This window comes from Cibotium barometz, chromosome 47, assembly GCF_041138505.1.
Source record: "Cibotium barometz isolate CiBa-2024 chromosome 47, ASM4113850v1, whole genome shotgun sequence".
Classification (NCBI taxonomy): domain Eukaryota; kingdom Viridiplantae; phylum Streptophyta; class Polypodiopsida; order Cyatheales; family Cibotiaceae; genus Cibotium; species Cibotium barometz.
In genome coordinates this window covers 24,583,829-24,603,295 of record NC_141092.1, presented here as the reverse complement: position 1 = coordinate 24,603,295, position 19,467 = coordinate 24,583,829, and the positions used below count along the sequence as shown (strand labels likewise).

General features: G+C 43.0%; 1 protein-coding gene across 1 annotated transcript; it reads left to right on the top strand.

Annotated features, from left to right (window-relative positions):
• The first annotated feature begins 3,389 nt into the window (after nucleotides 1-3,389).
• LOC147611535 (protein DETOXIFICATION 44, chloroplastic-like) lies at nucleotides 3,390-19,260 on the top strand. The gene is made up of 15 exons (XM_086784643.1): nucleotides 3,390-3,652; nucleotides 3,767-4,030; nucleotides 4,311-4,453; nucleotides 7,938-8,084; nucleotides 8,177-8,245; nucleotides 8,330-8,502; nucleotides 8,590-8,725; nucleotides 8,831-8,927; nucleotides 16,857-16,957; nucleotides 17,112-17,275; nucleotides 17,388-17,459; nucleotides 17,590-17,706; nucleotides 17,810-17,905; nucleotides 18,080-18,201; nucleotides 18,350-19,260. Exons 2-15 carry the CDS (start codon nucleotides 3,771-3,773, stop codon nucleotides 18,393-18,395), a joined length of 1,743 nt encoding a protein of 580 aa, XP_086640769.1. The 5' UTR covers nucleotides 3,390-3,652; nucleotides 3,767-3,770; the 3' UTR covers nucleotides 18,396-19,260.
• Nucleotides 19,261-19,467: the final 207 nt, after the last annotated feature.

Below are 19,467 nucleotides of genomic sequence, written 5' to 3'. Positions count from 1 at the left end.
GTTTGATATTATGTAAATGTGCCGCAGGGCTCCATCTATCACCACTTCGGGCAAAGTTAGGCACAAAAACATTCTTGAGTCTTGTGAAGTTAACCTTATCCTCGAGCTTGAGGGTTCGGAACCACTGATACGCTTTCCCTTCCAAGGTCAGTGAGGAGGCATGAATCATTGTCACATCACTAATAGGCCCACAGGTTTCACATGTGGATTAAAAAATCTCTATATATTGGATAGGTTCTCCGTCCCCATGGATGAGTTTGGAAATGATATGTGGCTTCATCTGGGAGGGTCGAGATTCTAGAGTAGTGCCTAGTTCTTTGACCATTCCTTGACCTATCTCCGCCGTCATATTTAGCAGGTTTGTCCTTGTGGCTGCATTAAAGTCAATGGTTGGATCCATCATTGGCCTTTCAGGAATTGCTCCCCCCTTCCTAGACCTTGTCCCCTTCCTATATTGGCTCTTCTAGGTATCTTCGGTCCATGGGATGGTCCTGCCGCCACTGTACCCTGGAGTGGCTCATCATTAGTCGCCTATGTACGCCTTTGCAGAATCAGAAGTTCCATGTCTTGTAGGAACGTAGGATGATTGATCATCTGCTCAATATCTGTGTACAGACGGTCCTCCACTTTGCCCACCACTCTGGCCAGGTTGTCCTCTTCTTCTATGGTTGTAAACCCTTCCTCAGCTCGGGGCTCCTCATTTATGGCTTCCAAGTTTGGAATTTCTACCTCACTTCTTCCCTTAGCCAATTCCTATTCCTTACCCCGTGATTAGAGTAGGTTTAAACTTCCCGTTTCCTTTTACTCAGCTCTTGCCCTTCGAGTATCGAGCTCTTGTTTCCTTAAGCTTAACTCTCGTAGTAGCTGTCGTTCCACCTTGCTCCTTCTGAGATCTAACTCTACTTCCTCCGAGGTGGGGAATCATAATTGACCCATCCTGGCCGCACTTTCCATGTCCCATCTCATTTGGGGGGTGCTGGTGTTTGACAGCCTAGAATTCAATGTTTGGATGGGCATTTCTTGTTGTGGACCGGCGCTAGTTGATGGACCCATGCCCGCAGATTGTGCTTCTTCGTCATCATGACTGGTTTGGAGACCAAAAAATCCCCGGACGATATCAATGATACCACTGGACCTGGTTGGGGAGGGTGGTTTCTCCTCTTCCCCAAACCCAAAGTACCTTAGCCCTTCTTCCATGGATTCTTCACTACTAGTTCAACGGTGGTTAGGTTCCTTATTAAGACACTTTGGTGTGTGCTTGCTGAATGACCTGAACCCACACTTTTTTGATAGGAAGATCCTGGGTGATTCGATGTACTATCGTCAGGTGTAAGATCATCTCCGATGAGTTTTCCAAATCTTAAGTGCATGTATGTATGATTTGATAAGCTAGTTTGTCGACCCAATTTGATTTTGATCCGATTCTATCACTTTGTTTTTGAAGCCGTGAAACTGCACAGAGAATAGTTCACGGCGTGAAGTGTCAGAAAATGGTTCATGGCGTGAACGTTTTTTTGTACTTTCACGTATTCAAAGATTTTTGCTTTTAGGGTCAGATCACCTCTTCTTTGTTATAGGCATCCCTCCCTTACCAACCTTCATGGCCTTGGCTTAACTGTTCATTGGATTAGACTAAACCTGAGTTTGTAGAAAAAGTTCACGTCCTGAACACAAAAGGGTTCACGCCGTGAAAAGTTCTGAAAAAGTTCACGGTGTGAACGTTTTTCTGAACTTTCACGTGTTCACAAATTTTGTCAGACTTCGTGGCATCAGAGGTGTCAGGATAAGGTTACCTATTTTTGGCAAAGCAATCCCGTGATTTGTGGCACTGATGGCGGAGCGATTCACGGCGTGAAGTTGCAGAAAAAGTTCACGGCGTGAATGTTTTTTTACAGTTTCACATGGAAACTTTTCGCGTTGAATGTTATGTTTTTGGGTGCAAAATACTTATCCAACGGATCCCAAATTGATTGTGCCTCGCTTAAGGAGTGGAATACAAGTTCACAGAACAGTCAATGGCTCCTTATGTTTTTTATTTTTGTGATTTAAAAAAAAGGAGAAAACAGAACACCAACCTGTTCATTCACGTTGATGCTTCCAATGATGCAAATATCAATTTTAACAATAAAAAACAGTGAAGGTCTATTCTAAGACCACTCCACCACACACATACACAACATCACAACCAATTTCTTACTACCACACAAATCTTATCCATTCATTTTCTACACAATGCACTACCAGAATGCAAGGGCAATCATGAATCTTATGCAATGGGAGCTGAAAGTCCAAGAGGATGGAAGAAACAAAGGTGTTTCCTCGGCAACGCCAAAAATGTTATGGGCTACCACACTTCCAAGAGGGAACTCATTGTATTCACCTAAAGGATGAGCAATAGATCACAACTATCGTATGGGCACTTACCAATGCTTCGAACTTGAGGCCTCCAAGCTCATTTGTTAAGCTCCAACCTCCAAGCTCCACCTCCACGCTATCACCATAGAGTCACTCGCACCTGTCACATAAGGTAATCACTCTCTCTCACTCTTCCACACAAGCATTAATCATACAAGCATAGAAGAGGAACAATGCTAGAATGCTCTCTCTCTCTCTCTCTCTCTCTCTCTCTCTCTCAATCTCTCTCAAGACACAAGGAAGAGCTCTCTATAGCACAAAGGGGATTGTGTCTTTTTATTATGAGAAAATGCCTTATATACATTTGGCCCTTATTCACACTTGGGCGTCCAAAACTTACTTAACTAGGCCTTGGGTGGCCATTATCTCATAATGTACAACTTTTATAGTGGCGTTTCATGACACTTATCAATGACCTCAATTGGAGGATCATGTTTGTTAATCCAAAATGGGATTAACACCACAATAAAAGAACAAAAAACATTAAACAAAAAACAAAGCAATAATCAAAATCATAAAATATAACTTAAAAATAAATAAGTAAGTCTGAAATTTAACTTGAAGTAAGATTCAGATTGACAGGATTTCAAAAAGAGAAGAAAAAAATAGAAAAAAAAACTAAAGAAACAAATAATGCACATGAATGCTTTTATTTCAAAACTAAAATTAATTCAAAGAACATAAACCAAAACACGAAACAAAAATAGGCGCCGGGGGGAGCGGGGGAGCTCTGAGACGAGCACACAGTGTTGACCAGAGAATAGCATCACTGAGCCCTGGCCGAAAGAGTGAGAGGCACAGCGGAAGGGGGGGGGTGAGAAAGAAGCTTTTTGAGTGGCCCTTATAATGGCCACTCATGAACTGTATTGTAACCACCATTCTTTAAAGAAGGGATCCAAGGCAATCCATGAATGCCAATAAAAAAAACAATAAAACAATAAACATATATTTTAACCCATCCCCATTTTAGTTAAGGAAAAAGGATAGGGTGATGCTTAGTGGTTGCCGAATGGGTTGTTTATGAAGCAGTGCGAAAGTGGAAAGTACATGTGAACGGAGGCTTAGACAGAAGAAATATCCAAGGGGGCACTTTTGCACCTTTTGGGAAAAGTGGAAATGCAAATAGTTTTTTGTAATTAGGTCTAGAACGAGAAAAGGTGGCCTGGGGCGAACGCGGACTTCCAATTGCTCGGGAGTTTCTCTGTCCCCAAACAGAGCAATTTCAGAAACAAGCCAGGTAACTTAACCTTGCCACACACAGTCAAAAGCTCTTAAAAATAAAAATATGTTTTTTCTGCGGTTTTTCTCTTTTGCGGTCATTAGGGTTCCTTCCATGTCTGCTTTGTTCCAGGACCATGGATACAAGCACGGAGATTGCAAACAGTTTTTCGACCCATGGATTTGCCAATTATCAAGCAGCTTCCAGGAATGCTTCCTGCATGAAAGCCGTGCATTTGACTGATTTTGGAAGGAGGCTGAAAAGAAAAAAGCAGTGCAGCTTGCAAGTAGGCTTACACTGTTTAAGGGGAGATTATACACTTACTCACAGGAATGCTACTAGACATAATTTGCTTGTGAAGTGTGAGAAAGGTGGTGATGTTTTGATAGCAGACAGGTACATAGCTTTGATGATTTAAGTAGCTTCAACCATCTTCTATAATGCTAAAAAAACGTTTGATTATGTTAATTTTGCACCTGCAAATTTTCGATTTTTAGGGTTAGGCTAAATTATGAAGGTTATCACCATAATCAGGGCTGGTTTAATCTAGATTTGCAAAATCTGTGCTAGTTTTTCATGCATGGATTTTTATTTTGCTTAGAAGTAGGCTTTTTTCATGTGCAGTATTGCTAGGCTAATTTCTCTTTGCACTGCTTTGCAACATGTGGGAATACAGTGATGCATTCCATCATTCTGAAAAAACATTGCGGATTGATGACTTTGGACGTGAAATTGTGGTGCTTGCGTTGCCTGCTATAGTGGCTCAGGCTATTGAACCCATGGCTCAGTTAATGGAGACAGCCTTTGTAGGAAGAATAGGTAAATGCCAATGCAAAAGAAGTGTTTTTTTGATCTATCTTTTGCAAGATAATTTGTTGCATAGAGTCAAAGTGAATCTTTGTTTTTTGTGTGCAGTTTTTTTTTAAATCTTAATAGTGTTTTTACGGTTTTGTACCCAGCTAACAATTGAACTAAAAAATACACCATTTCATTGGATGAGAATCTGGGCAGGATACTGGTCCCAATCCTGTTCTCATGCTTTTGCTTGAGACAAGCTGTCACCAATCCTGTTGAGGCATTTGCATCCGAGCTTGCCAACCATTGCTTTCCAACGCCGTTGACAATGAAACACCATTGACAACATGGAAAGGATTGATTGGAATGTGACCTCACATGAAGCTCAGCCTCAGGAAAATAAAATCCTACCTGATTGTTAAAGAGGATCATGAGCGATGCCACTAAGCAATCACCGCCTTCAACCAACGCTTCCTCGCAATGCAACCTTGCACATTCATCACTTGATTCTGTTCATGCCTTGCCTATGGACAATACGAACCCTATAATGTGGCATGATGACTTGATGATTCAATCAGTTTTCATTTTCATTTTTTTTCTATTTTAGATTCTAGAGTGTTTTGGGGGTTGCCGTTTCATTCTGTTGGGTTGTTTTGAAACCTATGGGTGCAGCAATGAATGGCTGATTGCCATAGGTCCAAGAAAGGGGGAGATGCAGGTTAAGAAATGTCTTATGCCTCTACCGCAGAAAGATAGAAGAAAGAGGTAAAGGGGTAGTGGTGTCTTGTCGTTGAAAAACCTGGATTTGTTTCCTTGACTTTCTGAACGTGATGTGTGGAGTGCCAAAACACGAGATCCATTTGGGGTTGTATGGTGCATTAGGATTTGAGTCATGCGTGTGGTGTAATACACAACTTGGAAGCCTCAATCTATTCAAGAGAGGCAAGTGCCACGAGCTCATTTGCATTAAGCATGTTTGTTTGGGAATGACTTGCATGCATAAACTTGTTTTCCGGTGTGAACATTGCATGGTTTTAAGTGCTTGTGAATGTCCACGTTGCCGGGGAGTCCTGGGACAAGTGTGTGTGTGTGTGTTTAAATTTGTGTAAGGACGTGGCCCAAACTGTGGGCAGCCCACTACATGTGAGCTTAATATTTGGACATACAAGGGTAACACTTGTCAAGTGGCTGTCTAAACACATGGTATCTATCATTTTACAACACATGGACAGCCCACTACGACCCTTGAGAGCATTATTCATGTTTTTGCTTGAGTTGGGACTTCAGAATTTTTGCATACATTCAATGTAAGGACCACAGGGGCGAGAACCCTCTTAGTTTTAGGATAATCCGCATTGAGCCCGAGATTGATGACTGCAATAGAATCTGGCAAGTGACTTTCCTCCCAACCATAGGTTTGACCCTTGGGCCCGTCGATGTTTAGATTGCCGTGAGTTAGCTCTGCCTAGATAACACACCGTGGTGTTCAACCACCGAGTTACTGCTTGCCTGCCTACAGCTACTCAGCTACTCGTGCCCCTGAGGTCGCCCCTGGTAGAAGTCTCTACTGAGAGGATTCCTTATAATAATCATAAGTGAGCCCAAGGTATTCTTTATAGTCTAGTCTTGGTGATTATTAATGCCTAGTCTAGTCTTGGTGATTATTAGTGCCTACTCCTATAGTTATTCTTTTAGCTGTTTCTAGCCACTAGTATGCTTTTAATTGATCCAAGGTCAAGGGAGATCTTATCCTTGCTAGCCCTTAGCCTCTTGGATTGATCCTATTACTTCCCAAGTTAGGAAATTGGGTTAGTTTTTCAACTCACCCTAAGCGTATATTGGTCTAACATTTCTTTCCCTTCATTTGGATTCATATCCTCATGAATCCCAATAGGACAATCAATTGTAAGTAGTAGGAGACAATCAATTGTAAGTAGTAGGAGACAATCAATCGACTCTAAACCTTACCTTGAATTCTAATATTCACCATAGCATCCACGTAAGATCCTTAGCCCTTACCTTGACTAGACTAGAACAACATTTGCGGATTAATGCCATGAAATACAAAAGCTATGGATTCAATGCACAACTTGAACCACACTATCCCTATAAGATACTTTGCTTACCAATTCAATTCCATTTTGACATAAATGTTGGAGCTTGATTTTTGGTTCACAATGAGAGACTCAAATGCAATGACATGAGTCTCACTAAGGATCACTCTACTATCAAATTTATCGCACAATTTAGTCTCTCGTGTCAAACTGTCTATGCCAAATCCAAAATCTCGGTTTTGTAACCCGTTACAAATGGATCATACACTTGAGTGAGGTCACCCTTATGTAAAATTGTGAGGCCATACATTACTCTATTAAGGTCTGCATGACCAATTGGCTACTAGATTTCTCGTCAAAATGATATGATCTCACATTCCATACACTAATGCTTAACAAAGGAGGTTACTAATCCAATGAAATATCTTCTTCCAAGTTTAAAAACTGTTGTGGTTATTGGAACTCCTACCACAAAGGGAGTTCCCTAGAGTTGTTGGGCTTTACCAACTCAAGTGAGGCTGCTTCTTTGGACACAATGTACAAGTGCAAACATCAATCGGCCATGTAATGAATCGAGTGACCCCCCAGGAAATTATGTTAATTCACTAGCAAACCTATAGGATCGGTGGTTGAGATCACCTTACGTATTGGGGTGATTCTATTCTATTCCGGCTTACAGCTGTGATTGTTGTATGTGTTTTTTCATACTTAATAGAAGTCTCTTTCCTGACAAAAAAAATATTTGGCCTTTTATCGAGACTCTTGTGCTTGTCTTGTGTTTAGGTGATCTTGGAAGGATTCCGTTGTGAGATTCCCAGATTCTGTTGTGTGAATCCATGACAGGTGCACCGGAGTGTTTTTTTTGCATGCAGGGAAATGTGCTTGCTTACCAAACAATGGTCCGAATCATGTCATAACCTTGAGAAGTACAGTGTAGACCTATAGTGAAATCCATAGATGCTAGATCCAAAAGCATCTCTGGTTATAGGCAATGTCTGTGGTAAGTCTGGATTCTTCCTTGCTGATACTTTTCCCTTTGGCTTGCATCACAAGCTGCCACAAAGTCACGAACATCTCGCCGTACATTGAAGGAGTCTTTCTCCATTGCTTGAAGAGTAGGCGTCATACCCCTATGATGATGTGGGGCATGAGTTCTTTGCTTTACATGCAGTTGTAACTTGTAAAACAGGTTGTTGGTTATCAGAAACTCATCATCGATGTCACAATCTTTATACCCAGAGCATTGATGGTTGTCCAACTACAGAAAAAAAATCTAATATATGTTGCATAGCTAACCTCTTATCTAGACAAGTCTTGATAAGAGGTGACTTATGGAATATATTTGAGGTCACTGTGTTGTGCTGTCTAGGCTGCAACATTAATGAATTGTGATGTTTGCTGCTGCATTATCTTGTCTAAGTAGACTGTTTTTTTGGGCTTTGTTTTTCTTCCAGGTTCTGTGGAGCTGGCTGCTGTGGGTGTTTCAGTTTCAGTCTTCAACTTGGTGTCGAAGATTTTCAATGTTCCTCTACTCAATACGACCACCTCATTTGTGGCAGAAGATGATGCTTTGCATGATGGAATTGATGATTTGAAGTTTTGTGAGTAGACTTTTTTGGAGTCAAGATCACACTATGGTTTTTGTTAAGTTTGAGAAATAACCTTGATTTTCCATTGGTATATGATGCTTCAGATGCCAGTGCAACTCTTGCAGAGGAGGATGCATCATCTTCCATTGCGGCTCATCAGGTTGTCAAGCATGGTATAAGTCTGCCATAGTAAATAGTTGCTCTGGTAGCATGCTAATGCACATGTATTCTAAGAGCATTTGGAGTTTTGATGACAGATTCTGCATTATTCCAAAGTGAGTCAACAAGTGGCTCACATGTGACATCAAGAAAACGGGTTCTACCTGCGGTTTCTTCTGCTCTCTTTCTTGCCTTGATGCTTGCAATTGTGGAAGCGGCTGTTCTAGTTTTGGGAGTCGGCTCTATTTTGTCACTCATGGGTGTGCCCATGGTAAGTAAGGAAGCTTTTCAAAGCCCAAATATTACATTTTGTATTTTGTAGAATGATATTTCATCAAATTTTGTTTGTGTGTGAAAGGGTTCACCAATGAGAGCCCCTGCGGCTAAATATCTTGGACTTCGGGCACTCGGAGCTCCTGCGAATGTTCTTGCCCTTGCAATTCAAGGCATCTTCCGAGGCTTCAAGGATACAAGGACACCATTGTATGCTATAGGCAAGTGACTTCAGGAATATACTTTTTTGCAGTTAGTGCATGTCCAAAAACATCAGCACATGAAGATGGGAACTCAAGAATAATGGTTTTTGTGGTTGGTTGCAGCGGCTAGCAACATCTGCAACATTGCCCTGAGTCCTATCCTGATGTTCGTGTTTGGTTTTGGTGTGATTGGTGCAGCGATTGCAACTGTGGCATCTCAGTAAGTATCCAGCTGAAGAGTTGGGGTATTTATTATTGCTACATATGACCTGGTTAACAGTTTATCAGGTGCATATGTGTTGTGTTTTGATGGGCTATGTTCTTTTGGTGCATTGCTGCTTCTAATTACGTCTTGCATCAGGAGAGAGCCATGCTATGCTGCCTAGCTTGCAGTACAGTGGCCCTGGCTTATCAAGCTTGTGCTCAGGTTTTTTACGAGGGGATTGCTGCGGATCATGCCATTTATGCTGATAGAGGCACTGTTCAGACAATTCCTCTAGACTGGGTTTGGGAGTCACCCTTCTCACCTCATTACTCAGCTGTGGACACAGATTGGGAGAATTGAGGTCACAGGGAGCTGCATAGAAGGTTTAGAAAACTTATCCAGAAAGGCCAGAGCTGCATGGAAGATTTAATGAGCTTATTGCAGAGAGGCCATTGAGGGATGCATGGAAGGTTTAATGAGATTATTGTGGAGACACCATTTAGGGCACAGAGACCTTTAGATGCAGTCTCTTCTAGTTATCTTGTCAGATACTACCTATCTATCCTCAATTTCCCTGCTGTAAAGGCTAGATGGTAATTCCTGCAAAGACAGGTAGAGGGGAAAGAAAGATTGCACTCAAGTGGAGTACCACACACACTCATAATGGAGTGATCACATGAAACCAAGGAGTACCACCATAGCCAAGAGCTTGGAACTCCAAGAAACTGTAATTCTTGATTAGTATGAGTTAATTGTGTTTAGGCTTTTACAATTTGCTTATATACCTCATGATTCATCCCCTTTTCAATCTCACTTAGTAGTGCCCTGCCCACACTTAGGCCCAGGCCCATGTCCATAAGCCCTTGGCCCCCATGTCCACAAGCTCATGGCCCATTATTTACACATGTACATGGCCCCTACATTTCAAACCATCCCCACCCCAATGGTTTCGTCCTTGAAACCTCATAATACGAGTAATACAACCCATGTGGACGAGGGAACAAAACATTGAGCTATGGCCTCGTGGATCAAATGGAAAGCCTAGGTACCAACGATCCAATCTCATCAAGCACAAATGACCGCCTGGATCAAAAGGATAACCAAAATGATTTGCATCCCATGTAATATGGCTGCCACATATACTAGGGTCGAAGGGAAAGCATATCAGCCCATCCTTCCAACCAAAACATAAATCTAACACCTCATGTGACTGAAAACGTCCATCATCCAAGGTCGAAATGCCAAAGGCTCCTATTGTTAGAAGTCATCTCCTGTCCAGTTTTATACACCAGGGCCTTTGTTGTGGGTGTGCCCGCCCTTATGAGGTGTTTTCCCATTTTTCCCCACTCTCCGCATTTTTTTCCTATTTTTCCCATTTTTTCTGAGGCTTGGCTGCCAGAGGGTGCCAAGAGCAGTATATTGCTGGCCGACTGGGTGTTTATCAGTCGTGGGCACTCTTGCTGCTGGCTGACTGGTTTTGATCAGTTTTGGGCACCAGATTGCTGGCCGATTGCATTTATGCAGTCGTGGACCTTTTTATCAGTCGTGGACTTTTCCTTATGCTGGCCGACTGCCCTCTAGGGAGGTATATATAGGTCCTCAGCCCCCATACCTCATTTGTATCATATCTCGGGATCTTCTTGTGTATATAGAGCAGAGTTACACGCCTACATCTGTCTCTCTCTTGTGCTGTTTTTCTGCCTGCGTTTTTGCTCGTGTTCCCAGATTTGGTCATCATCTCCGCTGCGTATTCTGACATGGTATCAAAGCCTTAGGCTCTAGATAGGTCTTGGGATTTGTGTGAGCAAGAGAGGGACTGTTTTGTGGCTGATTGGTGGACTGTTTTGGGCTGATCGGGAAGAGGAGAAGCAAGAGGAAGGCGGGCTGATTTGCTGGACAGCCACTTGCAGGTTTTAGTTCTTCTTTGTTCCCACCCACCCACTCTTTTCAGAGTCCATCCCCGCTATGGTAGATCTGTTTGAGATGGCCGAGAGACATGTGAAGATCCCGACACTCCCCACGTTCCCGGTGGACCGTCAGTTGGATGGGAGCAACTACGGCATATGGAAGGTGATGATGGAATCTGTTCTGGAGTCTTACGACCTCGCCGATTTCGTCGTTGTTGGTGTTCCACGGCCCGAAGTAGAGGAAGGGGAGTTACCGTCAACCCGAAAGGATCGGGAGGCTCAGACACAGATGTGGGATCGTGTCAATGCCAAGGTCCGTTCGTTTATTTTCCTCAACTGCACACCACAGGTAATCAATCATGTAAAGCACATGACGCTGGCCAGAGGTATATGGCAGCATTTGGCCTCACTTTACAACAGGGTATCACCCATGAAGAGGATTTCCTTGGAAGTACAGATGCGGGTTATGAGCCCTGCAAAGTCGTCGACGATGCGGGAGCATATTAACAAGCTGCAGGCTCTTTAGCAGGAAGTTCTTCAGGCTGGGAAGGAGATATTGTCAGAGGACATGGCCATCACGTTGCTGTCACATTTGCCCTCTTCGTACTCAGCATTCTACTCGTCGTTGATTACCAGTGGGGCAGGCTCAGCACCATCACGTGGGAGGAGCTTGTGCCCATGGTCCTGGACCAGGAGGAACGATTCACGAACCCTCCTCAGGGTGGAGGTTCGGAGGCCTCTACTGGCCAACGGTCGAAAGGCCGTAACTCGGGCACAGGGAAGGCTTCATCGGAGAAGTCTTCTGAGAAGAAGTCCGACGCTGACCGCGAGAAGTTGAAGGCAGAGAGGACCTGTAATGATTGTGGCGAGAAAGGCCACTACTGGAGGCAGTGTCCCAAGTGGAAGACCGAGAAGGGTGAAGACTCCTCAGCAGCAATCATGAAGACTCCGGCTTTTGTGCACCTGGAGGTGATGGACACTGACGCTTCATTTTCTTCAGGCAGGGAGGAGATTGGAGGACTCTCCGCAACAACGGATGCTCGGGAGTGGATTCTCGATAGTGGTGCTTCTAGGCACATGACTCCTTCCCATTCCGGTTTACAGGATCTCTGCAGGCTTTCTGGTCATATTGTTACTGGGGATACGTCCACTATCCCAGTTCACAGTGAGGGTAGGATGGAGATAGTTCCCGATGGCAGAGGGGGGAAGCATTCCTCCCAGGTGTTGTATGTTCCGGCACTTGGTTTTCATATGTTGTCAGTGCATCAGGTTTGCAAGACTGGCGTACGGGTGGAGTTTGATGAGCATTTTGTTGCTCTCCGGGACAAAGCAACAGGCCAGGTGGTTTGGGAAGGTGGAGTGGAGAATGGAGTTTACAGGCTTTCAACAGTCTCTCTTCTAGGTCCTCAGGATTGTGATGAGTGGCAGTCTGGTAATGGCTACTCAAGTGTGGATACGTTGCAGGTGCGGGCTTTCCGAGACCAGATGGTGGATAGCTTACCAGTAGTTGGCAGCAGTTGTTGGCAGGAACTTTCCAGTACTGAGGTTGGTAGTTCTTGTGTTCGTGAGTCAGAGGAAGCTGAACAGGTCACTTATGCTCTGATGTCTCGTCGTGTTCGGGACATAGAACTTCCAGTAGTTGAGGACGTTCTTTCCACGGGGACCTTTCGGAAAGCCAGGCAGGTGGCAGGTGCTTACTTGCAGAAGGAGGTGGTTTCTCCAGGCTTTGTGGTTCCGGATTCAGAGGGGGTGGTTGACAGGTTTCATCAGGTTTCCAGGACTTGTTTGTGCACCGTAACAGGTGTTGATCCTTGTGAGCAGTGTGATGTCTCTGTGATTCAGAAGTTGGATGGTTCATTGATCTGGTTGATGGACACCGGATTGGACGGGAGCTTCCTGATGAGGCAGTTGAGCTCTTGGTTGCAGATATCTCTTTGGGAGGTAGGATTGCGTTTCCTGTGGTTTCTGCGACATGCGAAGGATCATGGACTCTTGTACACAGGAGGGGGATTGTTGGATGGAGTCCGACTCCGCGGTTGGAGTGACTCGGTTTGGGGAGGAGATCCGGACACGAGGAGATCTACTTATGGCCTAGGAGCAGTTTTACGGAGCATGAGGAGGTTCCATTGCAGGTTTGGGCTTCCACTGGAGGAACCCATGGTCATCCCGAGGCACTTTGTTCGTGAATAGATCGTTGCTGATAACATCTTGCTGGAGTTCTGTTCGACGGAGGACAGTATGGTGGACCTCTTCACGCAGTCGCTCTCTCAGGATTTGCTCAGGCGGCACCCCAGCTTTCAGTGGTTGGTTACACAGCCAGGAGCTGAGAGGGGGTGTTAGAAGTCATCTCCTGTCCAGTTTTATACACCAGGGCCTTTGTTGTGGGTGTGCCCGCCCTTATGAGGTGTTTTCCCATTTTTCCCCACTCTCCGCATTTTTCCCCTATTTTTCCCATTTTTTCTGAGGCTTGGGAGGGCTGCCAGAGGGTGCCAAGAGCAGTACAGTGCTGGCCGACTGGGTGTTTATCAGTCGTGGGCACTCTTGCTGCTGGCCGACTGACTGGTTTTATGCAGTCGTGGACCTTTTTATCAGTCGTGGACTTTTCCTTATGCTGGCTGACTGCCCTCTAGGGAGGTATATATAGGTCCTCAGCCCCCATACCTCATTTGTATCATATCTCGGGATCTTCTTGTGTATATAGAGCAGAGTTACACGCCTACATCTGTCTCTCTCTTGTGCTGTTTTTCTGCCTGCGTTTTTGCTCTTGTGTTCCCAGATTTGGTCATCATCTCCGCTGCGTATTCTGACACCTATAACATAGGAAACCAGTTAATTGTGTTTAGGGCTTTTACAATTCACTTATATACCTCATCTCCTTTTCACACTCACTTATTAGTCCCCATGCCCACACTTAGGCCTAGGCCCATGTCCACAAGCCCATGGCCCCCATGTCCACAAGCCAATGGCCCATTATTTACACATGTCCATGGCCCCTACATTACAATTCCATATTCCTGATTGGATCTGCCATTAGTGATTGTACCAGTGACAGCCCTCTTGCATAAAGGGCTCCCCTTATGTGTGACTTAATTTGTGTGACAAGATAATAATGCAATGGTGTGATGGTCGACTTTGAAAAATAAAAGAGTATACTGAATCAAGGACAATGTGACAAGTTCACCTAAGGACAATATGACAATCTGTCGATACATGCTCCTAAGAGAGTGAAAATAAGCGGATCAGACTCCAACAGGGGCTGTCTGTCGAAACTAGTGACAAAAGCGTTTGGCCTTTCGAGTTTAACGGGGTGTGTCTGTGCCAAGTTGACCTTGACTCGAAAAACAAAACAAACTCTAGAGAGAGATACTTCTACGCCACTGTATTATTCTTTTCCACCACACCTTTTGATATTCTTTTCTCAAAATATTTGTCATATCATGAAGCTTTTCTAATGACTTTTTATTATTGAACTGTTCTTTATCTTATATCTTATACGTCTATCCATTAGTACCATGTAAGTTTTTTCTTGTAACAGTATTCAAGCATCAAAGGAAGGTCTTATGGGAACCCTTCTCTTGTTTTTTTTCTCTTCCATTCCTTATACTTCCTCTAATGCTATGCTATCTGCTTTCACAGATCCTTCCTTTTCTTTGCAAAGGCTGTTTTTAATCTCCCATCTCTCTTGAGCATGCAAGATCTCAGCCTTGCACAATAATACATATGATTATTTAGTTTCTGTGCATGAAAGAGGGCTTTCCTCTGGGATAAGAGTATGAGATCCAAGTTTCTACATATCTTTACTTTAAGTAGTTGCGTGAGTCCATAAAACAACTTGTGGCCTAGTGTTGACACGTTTGGGCTCCTTTCAGCATTAAAATGAGGGCTCTGCACTAGTGTCTTTGTGTTTTGCCTTATTAGTGCCTTGGTCCTACCCTTGGCATTTTTCCCTTGTAGGGGGCCCAAACTTCACTTCCATGATCCACATGCTACCTATGGTCTTTGAGCCTTCTTGGTTTCCTGTTCCACATGCTGCCTTTCCAAATTCTGCATTCATCTCTGGGAATGTAACCCCCTCCTCCTTTCAAAAAGACAAAAAGAAATCAACAAAAAATTACGTACACCCTTGTAAAAGACAAAAAGAAATCAACAAAAAATTACGTACACCCTTGTTGGGAACATCTTGTTTGGACTGCAGCTTACTTATCTTCGTCCTAGCTGCACTTTCCTGTGGCCTATCCTTCGAATTCACAAGATCTTTTGTTTACTCATCGGTTCTGATGTGCAATTTCTTTCAGAGTCTGTTAAAGATCATGCAACGCATCCAATAGGAGTGATCATCTACTAGAAAATCCTCATTAAAGTTGCTTATATGAAAACTTAGTGCACTTTCCATCATTTTGGTAGGTTTACTTTGTAAGCGATTGCACTTTTTACTTGGGAATTGCTAAGGACCAAACCTTTGGTGGGAGGGATTTACTCATTGGTTAGTCTGAAGTGTTTCAGAAGATTTGAGTACCTTCAAAAGATCATCTTGATATTCATCCTTCACGGGTCTTGAACTTTATTGAGATGATGACAAGAGGTGAAGGAAGCAAAGTCTTTCTTTCATATCACAAATATTGCCTAATTAATGTGTGTATTTTACGAGTATAATTGAAGCAAATCTCAACAAGGCTGCAAATTCACAGCTGGAAATCACATGCAGGTTGAGATTTACAAATAAGTGATTATGACAAACACTACAAAAGGTTACACGCTTGACACCAATCAACATTTATGGATGGATAGAATGGGGAGGTAAGATCCAGCATGCTTAGGCAAACTAGAGGCGATTTGATATGGAATAGTATCTATTGGCATTAAATTTTGCCTATCACATCATCACAAATTCAGCTACACGTTTTACTATTTTACATGATGTATTGTAGCTGTGGGCTTTCTATTGGCATGCACCAACTAGGAAGGCAACCGCTAAGCCTTTGATGGTGGGGTGAGTTTGTTAGCCAAGTCTACTTCTTGTGAACCCAAACTGTGCTGTGTCTGCGATTTCGTTTGGGACGCGATGCTGTTCCTGGTGATGCTGGGTATGAGTTTCTTTGTGATGATCGTGAAGGGGAGGGAGGCTGTTTCTCTACCCCTTGTAAAAGACCATGTCCTCCCTCACGTTGATCTTCTTTAGATTTGGGGTTTTTGGGTGTGAACCTGGATTTTTGGACACAACTGTTGCAGAAGTCCTTGTATCACATTTTGCACAGTGGCCTTGACACACGATACATCTACTTTCGGCTTTCATAGTGGGTAGTTCATCTCATATTAGGGTGGTTTTCTTCCCTTGCTAAATCTGGGAAATGGAAATTACTTGGTTTAAGCCTACTCTTTCCCTTTTAAAGCTCTTATACTATGCAAGAGTTATTGTGCTTGAGGTAGACAACATACATTGTGCATTGAAGTGGTTTAGGATCTTAAGCATTGAGAAACTTATTCCAAGATGGATGATAGCACCACAGAGAGATGAGTACAAAATCTACATTGAAATCCCAAGTACAAGATGGCTGTGAATATCTCTTGTGGTGTGATTGTGAGATACGAGCTTGATTCTTGAATATGGAGGCGGGACCATACAGTTATGATTGATCACAATCCTAACAATTCTCCCCAGTGTTCTTGCATCCTTGCAAGGTCAACCTCTCAACGTGGCTCCATTTTTAGAGTGGCTTGGACACGTGTGGCATTTTTGGCAACTGTTATGGAACTTAATTAGAACATCATAACACATCACTATGGAGCATGGGCACGAACACTCATCACTCTGGGGCATGGGCACTAGTGATGTCGTACCCTTAAGCTAGGGGAAAGAGCACTTTTATGTTTATGCATCATCATCACTATGGGGCATGTGCATTAGTGATGCCTTACCCTTAAGCTAGGGGAAAGAGGGCATTTATGTTTATGCAACATCTTGCTACAAGTAAAGCAATCAAACAAAAGCTACTAAATTTTAAAGGTTTGTTGATTGTTCATGTTTTACTTATTACAGGTATTTTTTGGCTGGCTTGCTTTTGTGGAACCTCAACAAGCAGGTCGTGCTTATCCCACCAAAGCTTACTTCATTGCGTTTGAACCGGTTTCTGAAGTCTGGTGAGCCTTGTTTTTCTTTTAACCTTCATAATTTGCTGGAGAAGCACTTATATGGAGGCATGTTGGAGTGAGGTAGATTTCATGAACTCTTTTAAAGTCAAAAGAGATCCATGGAAGTTTCTGATGCTGACTTGTTTCTTACTGGCGTGAACAGGGGGTTTCCTTCTTGGACGGACAATGGCCATACTTTTTACCATGACTCTTGCTACGTCTATGGCTGCTAGGCAAGGAGCAATTTCCATGGCAGGTCATCAGATTCTAATGCAGATTTGGCTGGCAACATCGTTGCTATCAGATGCCTTGGCTTTAGCAGGACAAGTAATGTCTAACACAGTTCAAGCCATTAGACTAGTCTATAGATTTTGTCCAATATTGCTGGTTTCCATTCTGACATGACTTGTGAGCTAAAGATCATGCATGCTTTGGGCAGGCAATAATGGCTACTGCATATGCAAAAGGGGATCTTAAGCGAGTCAAGGATGTCACATTTGGAGTTTTACAGGTCAATAATATATATATATATTTTTTGAAGAACATCACAATTAATTGTTTTTTTGTAGATGCAAAAAATCAATTAAACTTGTTTCCAGGCACTGCTGACATTTATTTCTAAAATTATTTATTGAACACAGATGGGTCTTTGCTTCGGCCTGCTACTTGCCTTCGTTCTATTCATAGGTTTAGGACCAATTGCTGAACTTTTTACTAAGGATTCAGCTGTGCTGGTGGTCTTGTCAAAGGGTGTTCTGGTATGCATCCCCTTTATTTCTATGCTTGTTTGCCAGTTACCAGTGCCACATTGATTTTCATCGATGCAGCAGTTTGGTCTCATTTGTATTTTTTTAAATGCAGTTTGTTGCCGGCACACAACCTCTGAATGCTCTTGCATTTGTCTTTGATGGAATTCACTATGGAGTTTCAGATTTTCAATATGCAGCATACTCCATGGTGAGTTTACCTCCTAGAAGTTAGGGGCACTTGATTGCTTAGGAATAAAAGTTTGGCTGACTAGTATCACCCGCACCAGCACTCACATTGGCACATGCACACACACATCCAAACAAAAGGACTCAAACATGTAAATGTGTTTCTGTGTTGACATCAACTGACTGTGGGCTGCAGATGGTGGTAGGCTTGTTGTCTTCTTTGTGTTTACTGGTAGCACCTTCTTATTTGGGTCTTCCTGGTGTATGGCTGGGATTGTCGTTCTTAATGGGGTTACGAGTTGCTGCTGGATGGTTGAGGTAATAACTGCTGTAAACACCGCCTCTGCCACCTATCTTTTGTACTTTGAAAATGGTGAGAGAGTAGTATAAACTAAGCTATATAAATGTGGTGGTAAAGAATTGAGAGATGGCTTAAACTAGAGATGATTTTCCATCATGTTTACAGGTTGAGTACTGCAACTGGACCATGGCAGTTTCTGAGACGAATATAATTGTCATTTTTTCACATAGTACTACAGAAAATTGCGGCAAGCTGGAGCTGGTTTTGAGCTGAGACAAGAGTAGTAAGTCCAAAACCACATTGGATTCCTATCATTCTTTCGCATCATCATCGTATGGTAAATTTGGGGATCATCGACCCCTTTGCCTTGGCATGATCATACAGTTGCAATAAACGTACGCTGAATATAGCTGTTGATACTAGGCACTAAACAATTTAAAGTAGGTTAGCTTCGACATTGAAAATGACAGTCAGTAGAACTTAGGGTGCTTAGGTGAATGACCCAGCTGATATTTGGTTAATTTTTCCCCTGAATGGGAAAGAGTGTATAAACCTTTTTGCTCACAATATATTTTGTATCCATTAGCAAGTTAGTTCAAGAAAACTCTGCACAAGTCATCATGCTCAGCTTGGGTGAGGACTTGCGCTTGAAAGCTTTCAGCACAGGGTGATAAGGATGTCATTGCAGTCAGGTCTTCAAGAGCCAAATTTACACAACTGTAAGGTGGCAATATGGGATTCAAAGGTTGTTACGAGAGGAACATCAGATTGTGCATCTTGTGTTCCTATGTATATTTAATTTACCTACATTTGATGATTTCGCTAGTGTGTCCCAGGGTGTAGACTGGTGGGTATTGAGCCCAGGTTCACAGTTTCACAGCTTCAAAAGCTAGCAGGATCCATATGAGATTTTGCTTTGATCCTTTTTATATGTGAGCAAAGAGAAAAAGATGTTGTAGCTCAGTTGGTAGAATCGTATGGTCCCACGATGAGGACCTGGCTTCGATGCCTAGGGGCTACATGACGGACGACAGCGCACACGGCACGCACAGATGCACCCTCCCGAAAAAAGAAAAGATGGTGTTAACAATAAGTCCTGCTAGGTTTTATTATGTCAATATGATGATGTAATGTTGGTGAATGATCAATGCATGCCATGTGGCCTCACCTATCTGGTGTTACCAACAGCTAGGTTTTATTATGTCAATATCATGTCTATTGGTGATAATTGGCACATGTCATGTGGCCTCACCCATCATTAATGTTATACTAAGTCTTACACT

What these genes read in the sequence shown, in the direction of transcription:
- LOC147611535 (XM_086784643.1), top strand. Translation starts at nt 3,771, where the DNA reads ATGGATACAAGCACGGAGATTGCAAACAGTTTTTCGACCCATGGATTT. An exon ending in TCACATTTGGAGTTTTACAG is followed by an intron (nt 17,460 to 17,589) that starts GTCAATAATATA and finishes TATTGAACACAG; the next exon opens with ATGGGTCTTTGCTTCGGCCT. An exon ending in TCTTGTCAAAGGGTGTTCTG is followed by an intron (nt 17,707 to 17,809) that starts GTATGCATCCCC and finishes TTTTAAATGCAG; the next exon opens with TTTGTTGCCGGCACACAACC.